General features: G+C 51.7%; 1 protein-coding gene across 1 annotated transcript in view; it reads left to right on the top strand.

Moving 5' to 3' along the window:
* The first annotated feature begins 2742 nt into the window (after positions 1-2742).
* The window catches only part of LOC119957388 (PH and SEC7 domain-containing protein 3-like), a 65497-nt gene continuing 47947 nt past the window's right edge, over positions 2743-20292 (top strand). The window contains exons 1-2 of the mRNA XM_038785344.1: positions 2743-2832; positions 9857-10962. Of these exons, the coding sequence (XP_038641272.1) occupies positions 9961-10962 (1002 nt within the window). The 5' untranslated portion in view covers positions 2743-2832; positions 9857-9960. The remainder of the gene's footprint in view (positions 2833-9856; positions 10963-20292) is intronic.

Raw genomic sequence — 20292 nt, 5'->3', positions numbered from 1 at the left:
CCTCTCCGCCCCCCACAGGCCCCACACTTACCTTTGGCACGATGTTCACGCCGGCAGCGACCAGGTGTGGTTGCCGCCGGCGTGAACAGGTCGGGAACGTCAGGCCGCTCGGCCCATCCGGGCCGGAGTATCGCGGGTCGCCGTAAAAAACGGCGAGCGGCGATTCTCCGAGCAGGGGTTGGATGAATCGCGGAGGGGTGCCAGGGTGGCGTGGCGTGATTCGCCCGGCTCTCCCGCTATTCTCCCACCTGTACCCCAGACGCCTGAACGTGACCTTATCTGGACAGGGCACTTGTCCCGTCCCTGTGGACGACACTCCCTCTGCTGATGGGTAATGCCCCTGCTGCTGGGCAAACCCCTGGGGGGGGGGGTCGAATGTTGGCCGCTGGGTCCCAGGTGTTGCCTCCCACATTGTGCAGATATCAAGGTCTGATTGAGATGCCAGGGAATAAACCCATCGTGCTTCATGGTGCGCCCATCAACGGGAATCCACGTGTGAAGCGCTGACTCAACCACGATCGCCAATGAGCAATGAACAATCGCCTTCAGCCGCGCGGCCAGAGGCCTCCGCGGTCGGTGGGAGTTACGGGTGGTCGGGGGGGGGGGGGGGGGGGGGGGATTAGATAGGGGGCCGCTCCCGTCAATTGTATGACGATTGGGCTTAAGTGGTCATTATTGGTTTCACGCCATGCGAGACCCTGATTTTGCCAACAGGAACGCAAACAGATCGCCATTCTCGATTTTAGCCTCTCCCAGGACCCAATCGCGCCCTGGCTTAAGCGGCCATTAAATCAGAAACGCAGAATCCCGTCCATTGACTTTATTTCCTCAGATTCCGATGGACGTACGGTGGTATTCCTCACATTCCCAGCAGCACGGTAGCGCAGCGGCGAGCACTGTTGCTTCACAGCTCCAGGGTCCAGGGTTCGATTCCCGGCTTGGGCCACTGTGCGGAGTCTGCACGTTCTCACCCCGTGTGTGCGTGGGTTTCCTCCGGGTGCTCCGGTTTCCTCCCACAGTCCAAAGATGTGCGGGTTAGGTGGATTGGCCGTGATAAATTTCATAGATTTCATAAATTTTACAGTGCAGGAGGAGGCCATTCGGCCCATCGAGTCTGCACTGGCTCTTGGAAAGAGCACCCTATCCAAGGTTAACACCTCCACCCCATCCCCATAACCCCACAACCCAGTAACCCCACCCAACACTAAGGGAAATTTATCATGGCCAATCCACCTAACGTGCACATCTTTGTGACTGTGGGAGGAAACCGGAGCACCCGGAGGAAACCCACGCACACACGGGGAGAACGTGCAGACTCCGCACAGACAGTGACCCAGCGGGGAATTGAACCTGGGACCAGGAGCTGTGAAGCGATTGTGCTATCCACAATGCTACCGTGCTGCCCCTAATAAGGAACAAGATCAAAGGGCTCGTCCGGGGTTTGAACCCGCGACCTCTCACATATTCCTGCAGCACAAATCCCGAAGCGAGAATCTCACCCTTAGACCAACGAGCCCCTTAGTTGCCCCTATGTTAGGTAGGGTTATGGGGATAGGGTGGAGGTGTGGGCTTAAGTAGGGTGCTCTTTCCAAGAGCCGGTGCAGACTCGATGGGCCGAATGGCCTCCTTCTGCACTGTATTTAGAATTTAGAACAGCACAGAACAGGCCCTTCGGCCCTCGATGTTGTGCCGAGCAATGATCACCCTACTCAAACTCACATATCCACCCTATACCCGCAACCCAACAACTTCCCCCTTAACCTTACTTTTTAGGACACTACGGGCAATTTAGCATGGCCAATCCACCTAACCCGCACATCTTTGGACTGTGGGAGGAAACCGGAGCACCCGGAGGAAACCCACGCACACAGGGGGAGGACGTGCAGACTCCGCACAGACAGTGACCCAGCCGGGAACCGAACCTGGGACCCTGGAGCTGTGAAGCATTGATGCTAACCACTATGCTACCGTGCTACCCTCTATGACATTCTATGTACATTCTATGATTTCCAGCAAGCCAATTTAAATAGCAAAATCTCATTGGACATGATGCTCAGGCGGCATCGCGAAATAACTTTCTTTACATAGGGGGAAAGGTTTCGAAAGCATCGACCTGGTTGTGACTAAGTCTGCACTGCGTTTGACAGTGGCTTTGAAAGAGTTAAAAAAGCTGGGAAACATTCCGGGTCCGTCCACCGATCTGGGTGCAGATTTGTTCGAGTGAATTGCCCCTCATTAGGCTTCGAAGTGCTGTGGTTCTCTGCTGGTGGTGGGTGATCAGGAGATTCATTATTTCCCCCCCCCCCCCCCCCTCTGTCTCGTTTGCCGGGTTTGATTGTGTCAAAGACAACAGAAGCCCTTGACTTGTCAGCCGTGGAAACAACCACTGAAAAATAGGGGGGGGGCAGCAGGACGATTCTCGAGATTGCGCGTGCCCCCGGGGTGGGAGGGGGGAATGCGCAGCGCATCAATCAGGAGCTCAGCGCGCCTCGCTGCGAATTCCCCCCCCCCCCCCCTTGCCCAGTGACACGAAGGGGTGGCTTTGACACTCCTGCGGCTCTGCCCCCTCGCTGTGGACCCTCCCACCTCAGTCCTGTGCTGTCAAACATTGAGGAAGGAAGTGAGCGTGTGTCAACTCGAACGCAGGCTTTTGAAAACCCAGAGCTGCTGCTTTCGAAAATTAGGAGAGATAAGGGGAAAGCTGGTTGGCTTCGCTGGTTACCCCCCCCACCCCCCCCACCCCCACTACCCCCACCCAGTGAACAGCAACAGAGGTCAACGCCTTAAGGCGCTCTTCGTTTAGAGTGAGCTGACACATTGACAGCCTGATGGGTAAGTTTGCCAACTTTACTTTCAAGCACGAAACTTAATTGAGCAACACACACACACACACACAAATACAAGGCCTGCTCTGTATCAGATCGTTAATTGGTCGCTGAAACGTTTCAGCAAAGTCGAAGTAATGCAGTCTTTATTTGAGATAAGTCTGAACACATTGTGGTCGCATCGTGGATAGCACAATCGCTTCACAGCTCCAGGGTCCCAGGTTCGATTCCCGGCTTGGGTCACTGCCTGTGTCGGAGTCTGCACATCCTCCCCGTGTGTGTGCGTGGGTTTCCTCCGGGTGCTCCGGTTTCGTCCCACAGTCCAAAGATGGGCAGGTTAGGTGGATTTGGCCATGATAAATTGCCCTTAGTGTCCAAAATTGCCCTTAGTGTTGGGTGGGGTTACTGGGTTATGGGGTTATGGGGATAGAGTGGAGATGTTGACCTTGGGTAGGATGCTCTTTCCAAGAGCCGGTGCAGACTCGATGGGCTGAATGGCCTCCTTCTGCACTGTAAATTCTATGATCTAAAAAACAATTCTATGATCCAGTTGCTCCTGGATTGAGCTCAGGGGAGGTTTGATGGATTAAAAAAAAGGTGTTCGATTGGGTTAAGGTTGCATCCTATTGCCACAGGTCACACTTGCCCCCCCAGGTCCTTTTGGAAGCAGTGGGTCTGATCTGTGAGACAGGTGGAAAGGTGCCCTATCAATGGACTACCTGAATATATCCTGCAGCCCGTATTAACTCCCTGCGTATCCCTATTGAAGCGGAAGGTGAGTCCTTCAACGGTATAAGATATCTTCAACGATATAAGATATCTTCAACGATATAAGATATCTTCACCAATATAAGACAATCATCAGTTTTGCCGACTGACAATAAGCGTACGTCCGCTTTTGAAGCGTACTTGTGATAATAAGCGATTTTCATTTCACAGGTGAGTTTACTTGTTGGCAGCTAGGCTTAAATTCCAAAGTATGCAGGCTCTTGTTCGGCTCAATGAAACATATGTTTCTTCGCTCCGAAAGAGGCTGACACATCAGTAGCACATGTAGCAGGCTTCCTAAAGAACCGGCTCCTCATAGTTTTACACCACGGCCAAATGAGTAAACCGTTAAGCTCGCTAGTTCACAAGAAAAACGACCCCGTAATTTGTCGCTGGGCTGAATTCAAGCTGCCAGTGCCCACGCCCAATGTCAACTTGTTCCACCGTTAGTCAAAACAGCGAGGAGAAATGGAGGTCACTAGCAGCAGGAAGTGGAGTAACAGATTGTCAACGCCATGGACTGTGTGCACAGTTGTCGGGTGAAGTTAGGTCAGGCCACAGGCCTGCCCGATCTCTGCAAACTCTCAAGCTGCACAATAATCTATATTTTTTTTACAACATGTCCTGTGTCAGTTTGGACCTCGGGGCGTGGTTTCGGAAACTTGTTTTTAAGCGTCTGGGAAAATGATTTTGTTGATTATGCCAATGCTTTCATAGAATCCCGAAGGAGGCCATTCGGCCCATCGAGACCACACCTACCCTCGGAAAGAGCAGTCTATCTAGGCCCACACCCACCCCCGTAACCCCACCTAACCTTTTGGACACTAAGGGGCAATTTAACACGGCCAATCCACCTAACCTGCACATCGTTGTGACTGTGGGAGGAGAAAAATGAAAATGAAATGGAAATGGCTTATTGTCACGAGTAGGCTTCAATGAAGTTACTGTGAAAAGCCCCTAGTCGCCACATTCCGGCGCCTGTCCGGGGAGGCCGGTACGGGAATTGAACCGTGCTGCTGGCTTGCTTGGTCTGCTTTCAAAGCCAGCGATTTAGCCCAGTGAGCTAAACTAGCCCCGCAGCCCCGGAAACCGGAGCACCCGGAGGAAACCCACGCCGACACGGGGAGAACGTGCAGACTCCGCACAGACAGTGACCCGAGCCGGGAATCGAACCTGGGACCCTGGAGCTGTGAGGCAGCAGTGCCAACTGCTGTGCCACCTTCATAGAATTTACAGTGCAGAAGGAGGCCATTCAGCCCATCGAGTCTGCACTGGCTCTTGGAAAGAGAACCCTACTTCAGCCCACACCTCCACCCTATCCCCATAACCCACTAACCCCACCCAACCTTTGGACACAAAGGGACAATTGATCACGGCCAATCCACCTAACCTGCACATCTTTGGACTGTGGGAGGAAACCGGAGCACCCGGAGGAAACCCACGCAGACACGGGGAGAAAGTGCAGACTCCACACAGATAGTCGCCCGAGGCCGGAATTGAACCGGGGTCTCTTTGTTTCTATGTAGTGGAAGTCACATTACCTGGACAACATAAACTGTTATTAGCTCCTGCTGCTAAAACAATCGAACGCTCAAAACCAAACATGTGACGTGAATAGGCCTTTTAAAAAACAAATTCCGATTAAGTGGCAATTTAGCGCGGCCAATCCACCTACCCTGTACATCTTTGGGTTGTGGGGGGTGAGACCCATGCAGACACGGGGAGAATGTGCAAACTCCACACGGACAGTGACCAAGAGCCGGCCTTGAACCCGGGACCTTGGCGCCGTGAGGCAGCAGGGCTAACCCACTGCGCCACCGTGCTGCCCGTGAATAGGCCTCATCATGTTCGAAGCCAGACTGAAGAGAGGCTGCAACCCCTGCCATTTTACATAAACGGCACAAAAGTGCGTCCGATATTAAAATTTTGGACATTGTAATTTGCGACCTGTTTTCATAAACGATTTGGAGAAATGTTTTGCCGGTCTGACTAGTAAGTTTGTGAATGACACCAAGGTTGGTGGAGCGGCAGATAGTGTTGAGGATTGTCAGAGGATACAGCAGGACATAGATAGGCTGGAGACTTGGGCAGAGAAATGGCAAATGGAGTTTAATCCAGACAAATGTGAGGTAATGCATTTTGGCAGGTCTAACATAGAGGGGAAACATATCGTAAATGGCAAAACTCTGAGGAATATAGAAAGTCAGAGAGATCTGGGCGTGCAGGTCCACAGATCTTTGAAGGTGGCAGCACAAGTGGACAAGGTAGCCAAGAAAGCAGACGGAATGCTTGCCTTCATTGGACGGGGCATCGAGTATAAAAACTGGCAAGTCATGCTGCGGTTGGATAGAACCTTGGGAAGGCCGCACTTGGAATATTGCGCACAATTCTGGTCGCCACACTCCCAGAAGGATGTGGAGGCCTTGGAGAGGGGGCAGAGGAGGTTTACCAGGATGTTGCCTGGTCTGGAGGGTGTTAGCTATGCGGAGAGGCTGAATAGACTCGGACTGTTTTCATTAGAAAGACGGAGGATGAGGGGCGACCTGATAGAGGTCTACAAGATTATGAGGGACATGGATAGAGTGGATGGGCAGGCACTCTTTCCCAGGGTGGAGGGGTCAGTCACCAGGGGGCATAGGTTTAAGGTCCGTGGGGCAAAGTTTAGAGGAGATGTGCGAGGCAGGTTTTTTACACAGAGGGTGGTGAGTGACTGGAACGCGTTGCCAGGGGAGGTTGTGGAAGCCGATACATTAACGGCGTTCAAAAGGCATCTCGACAAACACATGGATAGGATGGGGATAGAGGGATACGGCACAAGGAAGGGCTGAGGGGTTTTGGCAAAGGGTGGGATCACGGCCAGTACAGGCTTGGAGGGCCGAAGGGCCTGTTCCTGCACTGTATTGTTCTTTGTTCTCAAATTTACAATTTCCAGTGTGTCGAAACCCAGTGGAGTTAGTTAAGATTAAACTGTTGTTGCGATAAAATGTACATTCGGAATATAATTCCCGTACCAGCCTCCCCGGACAGGCGCCGGAATGTGGCGACTAGGGGCTTTTCACAGTAACTTCATTGAAGCCTACTCGTGACAATAAGCCATTTCCATTTCAATTACAGATGTCAATATGAAATTGAGACAAAAGGCATTAAAAAAGTTACACCCAAATGGAGAAGATTAAGGGGGGGACTAAATAGAGGTTTTGAAAATTACAACAACATATTTGATCCAGCACCTGCAATGTAACAAAACATCCTACTCCATAAATAACAATGACAAGGTAGCTACAAAAGGAGTTATTTAGCCTAATGAACGTAATTTTGGCCAGAAGGTCAGTTTTAAGGAGTCTTAAAAGTGGAAAGCAAAATCATAGGATCATAGAATCCCTACAGTGCAGAAGGAGGCCATTCGGCCCATCGAGTCTGCACCGACATTCGAAAGAGCCCTCGACCCAAAACCACTCCGCCCTCTCCCCATGAACCCGTAGCCTAACCTGCACAGTCCTGGACACTAAGGGACGATTTATCACGGCCAATCCACCTAACCTGCACATCTTTGGACTGTGGGAGGAAACCGGAGCACCCCGGAGGAAACCCACACAGACACGGGGGGAGAAAGTGCAGACTCCGCGTAGACAGTGACCCAAGGCCGGAATTGAACCCGGGTCCCTGGCGCTGTGAGGCACACGTGGGATATAAGACACAGGCGACAGAGTTTTGGATAGGTCCACGGTTACTGAGAACGATGAAAGACTGACAGGATCTGCAGTTTCCGAGTGTGGATGGATAAATCACAAGGTGACTCTGAGTTACCCGGGAATAAGCGAGAGGAGGATATTTTAGGGAATTTCTTCCAAAAGAACACAATGTTTCATTGCTGGGGCTATTGAAGCCGGGACTGTAACAATGTGTAAACAAATATTAAATAAATATTCAATAGAGAAGAATATAAAAGATAATGAGGGGGGATAAGGCTAGAGAATTAGAACATCGAACGGTACAGCACAGTACAGGCCCTTCGGCCCACGATGTTGTGCCGACCATTTATCCTAATCTAAGATCAACCTAACCTCCACCCCTTCAATTTACTGCTGTCCACGTGCCTGTCCAAGAGTCGCTTAAATGTCCCGAATGACTCCACCACCTCTGCTGGCAGTGCATTCCACACACCCACCACTCTCTGTGTGAAGAACCGACCTCTGACATCTCCCCTATACCTTCCTCCAATCACCTTAAAACTATGTCCCCTCGTAACAGCTATTTCCCCCCTGGGGAAAAGTCTCTGGCTATCCACTCTATCCATGCCTCTCATCACCTTGTACACCTCTATCAAGTCACCTCTCTGCCTTCTTCGCTCCAGTGAGAAAAGCCCTAGGGAAGATCAGGCCATTGCGCATTGTCTTGAATGCAGGTCATTTTGAAACTGTGGAAATTTGAGGATGTTTTATCCGTGCAGCTTATTTTCACTTTCTTTCTGCAGTTGCGCTGGTCACAGGTATTCCAGCACAGCCAAGCGCGGAGAGGCCCCATTGACTGAAGTGTTGCTCAATAGAAAATGAACCAGCTCAACTGGGTCACATAATCGCTCAGCCAACTCAGAGCGGTTTAAATGGAATAATTAGACCCTGCCTCCTCCTGTCTGTGGCGTGAGCTGGTATTTCTTCACTGAGCATTGAAAGATGCCATTCATTTTTGTCCAGCCGGGAAAACCCATCGTTCAGTTCCGAAATATAAGCAGCTAAATCCTGCATTCCACAAATGCCAGATTGTTTTTTTTTGACATCACAACAATTTGGGCCTAGTTCATTGGCTCAAACTCACACTTGTTTTTTTGACATCACAACACTTTGGGCCTACTTCATTGACTCAAACTCACACTTGTTTTTTTTAACATCACAACACTTTGGGCCTACTTCATTGGCTCAAACTCACACTTGTTTTTTTAACATCACAACATTTTGGGCCTACTTCATTGGCTCAAACTCACACTTGTTTTTTTACATCACAACAATTTGGGCCTAGTTCATTGGCTCAAACTCACACTTGTTTTTTTTAACATCACAACACTTTGGGCCTACTTCATTGGCTCAAACTCACACTTGTTTTTTTTAACATCGCAACACTTTGGGCCTACTTCATTGGCTCACACCCTGACACTTCGGGAGGGCCCCGAGGTCGTGCGAGGCGTACGCAAACGCAAGTGTCCCTTTTCAAGGAACGACTTGCTGCCCCAGGCGCACCCTTGGGCGTCAGGTTGTTTGTGACACCCTTTCAGGGCTCCCTTGCCACATGCTGGAGCCCCCATACTGTTTATCTGTGGTTTGTGGTGATGTACTATGAATGGACGGACCTTTATTACCTCAGCCGGCGTCTTTTGATCGAACAGTGTTTGAGAGGAGGCCATGGTGCCCGGGATGATGTGAAGGTGGTCAGGTCAGGACAGGCCTTCTTGACGCTAGTAGGCCCGTCACATGGGATGTTCGACATTCAGTAAAAAGCAAAAGGAAATGATATCAGTCTAGCTTCCTGAAGGTTTTTATTTCAGATTAAATAACGATATAAAGAAGAGTTTACTGCCTAAAGTAGGGAATCATATTACCCCAGTTACGTCATGAAAAATTTAAAGCTCAATCTATTCCGAATAGCATGGTTTATGCTCAGGCTGCACTCATCCAGCCCCCATTCAGTAGTTCCTCTTCTTCAGCAACGCATAATTTTTTTATTTAATAAATTTAGAGTGCCCAGTTATTTTTTTCCAATTTCGCAACTTTAGCGCGGCCAATCCACCTACCCTGCACATCTTTGTGGGTTGTGGGGGCGAGACCCACGCAGACACGGGGGAGAATGTGCAAACTCCACACGGGCTGCGACCCGGGGCCGGGATCGAACCCCGGGTCCTCGGCGCCGTGAGGCAGCAGTGCTAACCGCTGCGTCACCGTCCCGCCCTGGAAGTCTTAATTCCGAAAGTTCTCGGGCGGCACGGCGGCGCAGTGGTTAGCACTGCTGCCTCACGGCGTCGAGGACTCGGGTTCGATCCCGGCCCTGGGTCACTGCCCGTGTGGAGTTTGCACATTCTCTCCCCCGTGTTTGCGTGGGTCTCACCCCCCACAACCCAAAGATGTGCAGGGTAGGTGGATTGGCCGCGCTAAATTGCCCCTTAATTGGAACAAAAGAAAGCATTTTAAATTCTGGAAGCTTTGCAAAACCACATTTTAAAAATTTGAATTTTTCGCGCAAAGGTTTCAGTCACTCTGATTGTATTTTCACAGATCGCCATGGCTCGCGGCCCACCGACACCTTCCAGAATCTTCTGAAACCCTCCGAGACCCGGCCTTCCTGACTCGGTGGGTGGTATTCCCTTTAAGGTTCGGTGATGGAGTATTTTGACTTCCTGGGAAGCGTGGATGAGGGAGCGGCGGGCAGTACAGAAGGACATGGCCACAGCGAAGAAGGCACTGGCGGCCGTGCGCAAGGGGTGACCCCTTTCAGTATCGACCTCTCCGAGCTGTTAGAATTTGCTGAGCTGGAAACACAAGATGGCCGCCCCCTCTTTGAACTGAACCCGTTAGGGGCCCCAGGCGACCCCTGTGTTAACCAGACGGGCGATTTCACCTACGCGGAGGGCCCCGCTGGCGATAAGAGTGAACGCGGCGTCACTGCGGAGACTTTTGGTTCAGAAAACACGAGCGGATCCTGTCGGAGTGAGAGATGCGACGCAGGCCCAGCTGAAGCCTGTGCCGGCGTACTCACGAACAGTCAGCTTCTTGAGGAAGCCGGAAACAAATTAGAATCGTCAGCTCGCTCAGGAAGCTCAAGCTCATTGGAGAGCGATGGGTGCATTCCGTGGGTACAAGCTGTACTGTTGACAAAGGGGAGCAAGGATACACAAAACTCTGTGGCGGAAAGTACTGACAAGCCACTTAGTAATTCAGACTGGCTGCTAACTGCGAGCCCGAGCAGCTCCGAGCCCTTAACACCCTCCTTCGGCGAAGAAACCGATGACGAGCCCGCGAAGGAAAAAGCTGCAGGTCTGGCGGCCACCAGCCCCGATGAAGTTATCATGGACCCCTCGGACGTCGCTTTCTTGCAAAACGATGTGTGGCACCGGAACCAGGCATTTGTCCCGATTCCCGCCGCCGACGTTCCCGAAACGGAGCACCAGGTGTTGGGCGACGGGAAGAACCCGGAAGCTGAGGCGGTGCCCATGGACTGCGAGCCATCGAGCAAGGGAAGGGGAGATCAGGGGATTGGAGAGACTGTCGCTGAAACTTGCTGTGGACGGAGCGTGCCCGACGCAGCATCTACGCTGCCGTCATATGTTGCTTCAGCCCACAAAGAGCTGGTGATGTGGGACAATGAACCAACAGGCCCGGAGGTAATGGGATCTTTTACAGTCTCGAGTGAGAGCTTTGCAATTTTTGAGCTGCGTTCGCTCAGCTCTCGCGGTGCGAAGCTTCGATTCCGCTTTGTACCTCTGTTGACGTGGGCGTTGAATGTTCTGTATGCAAGGCCTTCCCAGGGCTACGAGTCAGAAAGAGCAAGCATGACCAACTTAGCTTGGTGCCTTTGCGTTCTTTCCAACGCTGCATGGGAGGTCAGGTGCATGACACAAATTCTCAAAGGTTTGCCGTAAAATACAGCTGATCTTCCCTGATGGCACATGGGCAGGCAGTGGCGTTGTGGTGTTGTCACTCGTAATCTAGAGGTCCAGGGCTGGGGACCCGGGTTCGAATCCCACCAGGGCCGATGGTGGAATTTGAATTCAATACAAATCTCGAATTGGAAGTCGAATGGTGACCGTGAAACCATGGGCGGCACGGTGGCGCACTGCTTAGCACTGGTACCTCACGGTGCCGAGGTCACAGGTTCGAATCCCGGCCCTGGGTCACTGTCCGTGTGGAGTTTGCACGTTCTCCCCGTGTCTGCGTGGGTTTCGCCCCCACACAAACCAAAAGATGTGCAGGTTAGGTGGATTGGCCACGCTAAATTGCCCCTTAATTGGAAAAAATGAATTGCGCAATCAATATTTTACAAAAAGACCAGGGGCAGGCCCGCCCACGGCGATTCTCCGGCCCGCGATGGGCCGAAGTCCCGCCGCTGACAGGCCTCTCCTGCCGGCGGGAATCAAAACACCTACCTGACCGGCAGGATTGGCAGCTTGGGCGGGCGTCGGGGTCCTGCGGGGGGGGCGTGGGCCGATCTGACCCTGGGGGGGGTGCCCCCATGGTGGCCTGGCCCGCGATCGGGGCCCACCGATCGGCAGGCGGGCCTGTGCCGTGGGGGCACTCTTTTTCTTCCGCCTTCGCCACGGTCTTCACCACGGCGGAGGCGGAAGAGACCCCCTCCCCTGCGCATGTGCGGCGATGATGTCAGCAGCCGCTGACGCTCCGGCGCATGCGCGGACTTCCGCCGGCCGGCGAAGTCCTTTCGGCCCCGGCTGGCGTGGCGCCAAAGGCCGTTCCCGCCAGCCGGCGGAGCGGGAACCACTCCGGCGCGGGCCTAGCCCCTCAATGTGAGGGCTTGGCCCCTAGAGGTACGGAGAATTCCGCACCTTTGGGGCGGCCCGACGCCGGAGTGGTTCACGCCACTCCGACACGCCGGGACCCCCCCACCCCGCCGGGTAGGGGAGAATCCCGGCCCATAAAGCCATTACCGATTCTCATAATAACCCATCTGATTCGGAATGTCCTTCAGGGAAGGAGATCTGTTAGCCGTACCTGACCTGGCCGAAAAGTGACTCCAGATCCACAGAAATGTGTTTGACTCTATGTCCTCCGGGATGGACATTGAAGGCCGGCCCATCCAGCGACCCCCGCACGAATAAAGGAAAAAGAAAACTTAACGAAGTATAGCTAGAGATTTGCTGTCACCAGTTTTTGGGAAGTGGTTATTTTGGAACTCCACGTGTGCTTTGAGGTGCAAGTTCTCTGATAACGGGAAATGATCAGCTTTATTCTAACTTCCTTTAACCTATATTTTGAACGATCATTTCCTGCCCCTGTTTTGTCAAGCGGAGAATACATATTGAGACAGGAAGAGAGTCAAACTGGAGAAAGGTGCCTGAAATTGAGCAATCGAGCTGAGTGGGAGCAGCAAGGCCCTATCTGTGTTGGGTACAGGCCAAGGTTGTGTCAGAGCTGCAGGAATGGTTCAGTTTGGCAACAGTGTGGTGAGGACATTGGAGTTTGGCAGCATCACAATGATGGTGTAGGGTTTTAGGACAAAGAACAAAGAAAATTACAGCCCAGAAACAGGCCCTTCGGCCCTCCCAGCCTGCGCCGATCCAGATCCTTTATCTAAACCTGTCTCCTATTTTCCAAGGTCTACTTCCCTCTGTTCCCCCTCCCGTTCATATATCTGTCTAGATGCATCTTAAATGATGCCATCGTGCCTGCCTCTACCACCTCCGCTGGTAAAGCTTTCCAGGCACCCACCACCCTCTGCGTAAAAAACTTTCCACGCACATCTCCCTTAAACTTTCCCCCTCTCACCTTGAAATCGTGACCCCTTGTAACTGACACCCCCACTCTTGGAAAAAGCTTGTTGCTATCCACCCTGTCCATACCTCTCATAATTTTGTAGACCTCAATCAGGTCCCCCCTCAACCTCCGTCTTTCCAACGAAAACAATCCTAATCTACTCCACCTTTCTTCAGCACGGTAGCATTGTGGATAGCACAATCGCTTCACAGATCCAGGGTCCCAGGTTCGATTCCGGCTTGGGTCACTGTCTGTGCGGAGTCTGCACATCCTCCCCGTGTCTGCGTGGGTTTCCTCCGGGTACTCCGGTTTCCTCCCACAGTCCAAAGATGTGCGTGTTAGGTGGATTGGCCGTGATAAATTGCCCTCAGTGTCCAAAATTGCCCTGAGTGTTGGGTGGGGTTATGGGGATAGGGTGGAGGTGTTGACCTTGGGTAAGAACATGCTCTTTGGGTAAGAGCAGGAGTAGGCCATCTGGCCCCTCGAGCCTGCTCCGCCATTCAATGAGATCATGGCTGATCTTTTATGGACTCAACTCCACTTTCCGGCCCGAACACCATAACCCTTAATCCCTTTTTTCTTCAAAAAACTATCTATCTTTATCTTAAAAACATTTAATGAAGGAGCCTCAACTGCTTCACTGGGCAAGAAATTCCATAGATTCACAACCCTTTGGGTGAAGAAGTTCCTCCTAAACTCAGTCCTAAATCTACTTCCCCTTATTTTGAGGCTATGTCCCCTAGTTCTGCTTTCACCCGCCAGTGGAAACAACTTGCCCGCATCTATCCTATCTACTCCCTTCATAATTTTATATGTTTCGATAAGATCCCCCCTCATCCTTCTAAATTCCAACGAGTACAGTCCCAGTCTACTCAACCTCTCCTCGTAATCCAACCCCTTCAGCTCTGGGATTAACCTAGTGAATCTCCTCTGCACACCCTCCAGCACCAGTACGTCCTTTCTCAAGTAAGGAGACCAAAACTGAACATAATACTCCAGGTGTGGCCGCACTAACACCTTATACAATTGCAACATAACCTCCCTAGTCTTAAACTCCATCCCTCTAGCAAAGAAGGTAGGGTGCTCTTTCCAAGAGCCGGTGCAGACTCGATGGGCCGAATGGCCTCCTTCTGCACTGTAAATTCTACGATAAGTTCTATGTGGTGTGGGTACACCCACAGAACCACTGGGGGAAAATGTCCCATGTTTCTGACCCAGTGACAGCAAAGACAGGATGGTGTGTTGTTTGGTGGAGCTGGCATGTGATGGTGGCCCTAAATGTCTGGCGGTAGATGTCGTGGGTTTGGGAGGTGCTGTTGAAGACGCCCTGGAAAGGTGCTGCAGTGCGCCCTGCAGGTGGTACGCACGGCTGCCACGGATGAAGGGGGTGGCGGGAAACGAAGGCTCAGGTGGTAGATGGGGTGCCGATCAAGTGGGGCGGCTTTGTCCTGGATGGTGTTGAGATTCTTTCGTGTTGTTGGAGCTCTACTTGTCCAGGCAAGTGGGGAGCATTCCATCACACTCCTGACTTGTGCCTTGCAGGTGGTGAACGGGTGTCAGGGAACTGGTTAACTGGCAAGTCGCGCTGCAGTTGTATAGAACCTTGGTAAGGCCGCACTTGGAATATTGCGCACAATTCTGGTCGCCACACTACCAGAAGGATGTGGAGGCTTTGGAGAGGGTGCAGAGGAGGTTTACCAGGATGTTGCCTGGTCTGGAGGGTGTTAGCTATGTGGAGAGGTTGAATAGACTCGGACTGTTTTCATTAGAAAGACGGAGGTTGAGGGGTGCCCTGATAGAGGTCTACAAGATTATGAGGGACATGGATAGAGTGGATGGGCAGGCACTCTTTCCCAGGGTGGAGGGGTCAGTCACCAGGGGGCATAGGTTTAAGGTCCGTGGGGCAAAGTTTAGAGGAGATGTGCGAGGCAGGTTTGTTTACACAGAGGGTGGTGAGTGCCTGGAACGCGTTGCCAGGGGAGGTTGTGGAAACAGATACATTAACGGCATTCAAAAGGCATCTTGACAAACACATGGATAGGATGGGTATAGAGGGATACGGCACAAGGAAGGGCTGAGGGTTTGGGCCAAGGTTGGTATCATGGCCGGTACAGGCTTGGAGGGCCGAAGGGCCTGTTCCTGCGCTGTATTGTCCTTTGTTCTTTGAGCTTTTCACTGGAGGATTCCCAGCCTCTGACCTGCTCTTGTAGCCGCAGTATGTATATGCAGGTCCAGTTAAATTCCTGATCAATGGTGACCTCCAGCACATTGATGGTGTTCTGTGGCAACAATAATGCCATTAGGGTGGCACTTTTTTGACAACTGAGCCTGTTTGACATCAGGGGCGGGATTCTTCCATAATCAGCGGGGCGGGCAACTCCGGCGGGATGGAGTGGCGTGAACCACTTCGGTGTCGGGCCGCCCCAAAGGTGCAGAATCCTCCGCACCTTCAGGGGCTAGGCCAGCCCCGGAGTGGTGGCGCCCCACCGGCCGGCGGGAAAGAGGCTTGACGCCACGCCAACCGGCACTGAAGGGCCTCGGCCGGCCGGCGCGAGTTGGCGCATGCGCGGGAGCGCCAGCGCATGCTGGCGTCAACCCCGCACATGCGCAGAGGGCTTCGCTTCCGCACCGGGAATGGCAGACCGGTACAGCCTCCGGTGCGGAAGGATAGAGTGCCCCAACGGCACAGGCCCGCCCGCGGATCGGTGGGCCCCGATCGCGGGCCAGGCCACCGAGGGGGCACCCCCCGGGGCCAGATCCCCGCCGCGCCCCCCCCTTCGAGAACCCCGGAGGCCGCCCGCGCCGCCAGGTCCCGCCGGCGGGTCCGGCAAAAGACGGGTGGGAGTTCGGCCCATCGCAGGCCGGAGAATTCGGGCAGCCCATTGAGTCGCGCCGGACCCCGCCATTCTCTGAGGTGGGGGCCCGGAGAATTTGGAGGACGGCGGAGGTGGGATTCACGCCGACCCCTGGCGATTCTCCGACCCGGCGGTGGGGGGCGGGGGGGGGGGGGGGGGGGGGGGGGGGTCGGGGGGGGGGGGGGGGGGGTTCGGAAAATCCCGCCCCAAGTTTCATTAGCAGATTTTAAAGTGTGAGGTCAGCACTGCTGCCTCACACCGCCAGGAACCCAGGTCAACGCCAGTCTTGGGCGGAGTCTGCACGTTCTCTCCGTGTGTGCGTGGGTTTCCTCCGGGTGCTCCGGTTTCCTCCCACAGTCCGAAGACTGGCTCTGCTAAATTGCTCCTAGTGGGGTCACGGGGATAGGGTGTGGATTGGGCCTAGGTAGGCTGCTCCTTCAGAGGGCTGGCAGAGACTCAGTGGGCCGAATGGCCTCCTTCTCTTCTGTTGGGATTCTATGTCTATTTATTGATTTGATTACAACTCAAAAAAAAGGAACACTTTTTTTTTAACAAAGCATTTTAAGTGATTTGATTGTCTTGGCTTTTAAAACATGTATTTTGAACCATATATTTATAGGCTCGCTCGAATCACGTTAGTTGTTTTCATAAATGTGGGCAGCACGGTGGGGCAGTGGTTAGCACTGCTGCCTCACGGCGCCCAGGTCCCAGATTCGATCCCGGCTCTGGGTCACTGTCCGTGTGGAGTTTGCACATTCTCCCCGTGTCTGCGTGGGTTTCACCCTCACATACCCAAAAATGTGCAGGGTAGGTGGATTGGCCACGCCAAACTGCCCCTTAATTGGAAAAAAATGAATTGGGTACTCTAAATTTATAATTTCTCTTTTGCAAAATGCCCTCCACTTTCCTAATTTTTCACCTCTTACGTCTTCAGCTCTTATCCGCTGCTGTTTCGCTGTGAATCAGTCAGAGGTAAATGGGGAAAGAGTTACAGGAAATAAAGTGATCGAAAATTAAGATATAATGGTAATCTGCATCAGAGCAAAACCACAGCACTCTGCACAGTTCTGGTCTTCACATCATCGGAAGGATGTTGAGGTGATACCAAGAATTCACAGTGCAGATGCAATGCTACCTGATATATGGTAAACTAAATTCAAAACGAGACCTCAAAAATAGGTCTTCCATTCGAACAGAGCTAATAGAGTAATTTGGAAAGACTTTAGAATAATAACCTTCGTTAGTGTCAGAAATAGGCTGACATTAAGACTGCGATGAAGTTACTGTGAAAATCCCCCAGTCGCCTGTTCGGGTACACAGAGGGAGAATTCAGAATGTCCAATTCACCTCAACAGGCACGTCTTTCGGGACTCGTGGGAGGAAACCGGCAGAAACCCACGCAGACACGGGGAGAACATGCAGACTCCACGCAGTCAGTGATGGGAGATGAGAGGATAGGCAGACTCAGATTGTTTCCGAAATCTGGGGAGGTGGGGGGGAGGGGGGGGGGGGGGGGGGGGGGGGGGATGTATAGAATTTGGAAATGTAGATATGAAAAATAGATTCAGGACCGAGAGCATTTGAAATCTTTCACGGAGGATTGCGAGGCTGTTGAATGTAGTAGAGCTCGTGTTTGAAGCTGAGGGAATGCGTGATATCTTCGCAGCATACTTTCCTATCTATCTTTGCGTGGTATGAAAGTTGATCTACCCTGACTTCGCTTCTCTCATATCATCATTGCTGTAAATTGTAAAAAATCGAGGCCCTAGCCCACAGGCCCCTGTGGGACTCCAACCGTCACATCCTGCCAAACAAACCTATTTTCACCATCTACCATAAACCTTTATTTTACACAATAACCTTTCAAAGAAAAAAGAGCAAAGTACAGTACAGCACAGGAACAGGCCCTTCGGCCCGCCAAGCCTGTGCCTTTATCAAATGCCTTCTTCAAATTCAAGTACAGTACATCTACAGAGTCCCCTTTATCTACAGCACGTTACTCCTTCAAAGAAGTCCAATGAATAGGTTAAACGCGATTTCCCTTTCACACAACTATATATTTTTTTATAAATGTTTTTTTATTGAGTTTTCATATTTTATATATGACAAATTACAAGTTATTAGAGAGAGAAAAAAAAAGAAAACACAAAAATTTTTTACATGAGTATTTACAGGTAAGCATCTTCATAACAATAATTGTGGCCGCCCCCTTTAGCCAGCTTACATATTTTACATTCCCCAATATGGCCGAGGCACATGTTTATAGGTATTTATTTATAGTTTGGTTTTGGGCCTTGGCTTGCCATCAAACCCCCATACCGAGCCCGTAGCCCCCCCCCCCCCCCCCCTCCCCCCGGCTACCTTCCCCCGATTCCCGCCCATTTTCCCCTGGTTCTTGGCCACCCGACTATTCTTCCTCATGTACGTTGGCCACAAACAGGTCCCGGAACAGTTGCATGAATGGCTCCCACGTTCTGTGGAAGCCGTCGTCCGACCCTCGGATGGCGAATTTGATTTTCTCCATTTGGAGAGATTCCGAGAGGTCGGACAGCCAGTCTGCAGCTCTGGGTGGTGCTGCTGACCGCCAGCCAAACAGGATTCTACGGCGGGCAATCAGGGAGGCAAAGGCAAGGGCGTCCGCCCCTCCTCCCCAGGAATAGATCTGGCTGGTCTGAAACCCCGAAGACCGCCACTATCGGGCATGGCTCCACCCTCACCCCCACCACTTTGGACATAGCCTCGAAGAAGGCTGTCCAGTACTCCACAAGTCTGGGGCAAGACCAGAACATGTGGGCGTGGTTGGCCGGGCCTCTCTGGCACCGCTCACATTTGTCCTCCACCTCCGGGAAGAACCTACTCATACGGTTTCTCGTTAAGTGGGCTCTATGTACCACTTTTAGTTGCGTCAGGCTGAGCCTTGCGCACGTGGAGGTGGAGTTGACCCTATGCAGTGCTTCGCTCCAGAGTCCCCACCCTATCTCCATCCCCAGGTCGTCCTCCCATTTCCTTCTTGTTGCGTCCAGTACGGTGTCGTCCCTGTCTACCAGTCGGTCATACATGTCACTACAGTTCCCTTTCTCTAGGATACTTGCGTCCAGTAGGTCTTCCAATAGTGTCTGTCGTGGCGGTTGTGGGTACGTCCTTGTCTCCTTTCGTAGGAAGTTTTTGAGCTGCAGGTACCGTAGCTCGTTCCCCCCAGCTAGCTGAAATTTCTCTGTCAGTTCGTCCAGTGTCACACAACTATGTTGACTCTTCCGAATTGCCTTGAGTGCTGAGCTGTGAGTTTTTAATGATCGATTATAGTGTCGTCCTCTCGATAGAAGTCGGTAACTGACCTATGTTTTTCTATTTTATGCCTACCTCCTGTCTTGAAAAGAGGGGTCATCTTATTTAATCTCTTCCTTTCCTGTGGAGACTCTTGCGATCCATTTTTACTTTCCTTGCTAGCTTCCTCTCATACTCTAATTTCATTCTCCTGATTAACCGTCATTATTTAAACTCCGACCAATCCTTTGATCGACAATTTATCTTGACGCCATTCTTTAAGTTTGACGCGCTCGCTAAAGTCTGCAGCTAACCATGGATGGTAGTCCTCCCGTGAGAATCTTTCTTTATAGTGGGAGTATATTTTGTTGGGTGGGATGTTCCGTGCAACCTGCCGCGGAAGCTATTGGCTGGCGGTTGGACCAGTTGTCGATGGAATTTCCCGTTGATGTTAACGCTCGCCGCCGGTAAAGCCAAGGCGGTAGTGCGCCGTCGGCAGAACCGGAAGATCCCGCCTATGCCAGTGACTGGAAAATTCCGGCAATTCGGACTATTCTGAAATATCCCCTTACATGTTTCCCGTTGCTTCTCTATTGATCTATTCCCTAGCCGGGTTTCCCAGTTCAGTTCAGCTAGCTCAGCCTTCATCCCTGCATGGTTGCCCTTATTTAAGTCTAAAATACTAGCCTTAGACCCACTCTTCTCCCTTACAATCTGGATGCAAAATTCAATCATCTGCTCACTGCTATTGAGAAGTGCCTTTGCTCCCAGGTCATTAATCATGCCTGTCACATTATGCAAATACAACCTGTTCTTTGGCTGGTTCCAGAATATCTCTCTCGAAGAAACTCACTCGAAAGCATTCCATAAACTCCATTCCAACAGGCTACGTGTTTATACCAGTTTATATGTAGATTTAAGTCACCCATAATTATTGCTGTTTCTTCACCACAAGGACCCAATATTTCTTCCTGCATACTTTGTCCAATGTTGCGGTTACTGTTAGCGGACCAGTAGACCACTCCTATGTTTTTTAAAATAAATTTGGAGTACCCAATTCATTTTTTTCCAATTCAGGGACAATTTAGTGTGGCCAATCCACCTACC

This window comes from Scyliorhinus canicula, chromosome 26 (genome assembly GCF_902713615.1).
Source record: "Scyliorhinus canicula chromosome 26, sScyCan1.1, whole genome shotgun sequence".
Taxonomy (NCBI): Eukaryota; Metazoa; Chordata; class Chondrichthyes; order Carcharhiniformes; family Scyliorhinidae; genus Scyliorhinus; species Scyliorhinus canicula.
The sequence above is the reverse complement of the archived record's forward strand: the minus strand, read 5'-3'. Positions and strand labels throughout refer to the sequence as shown.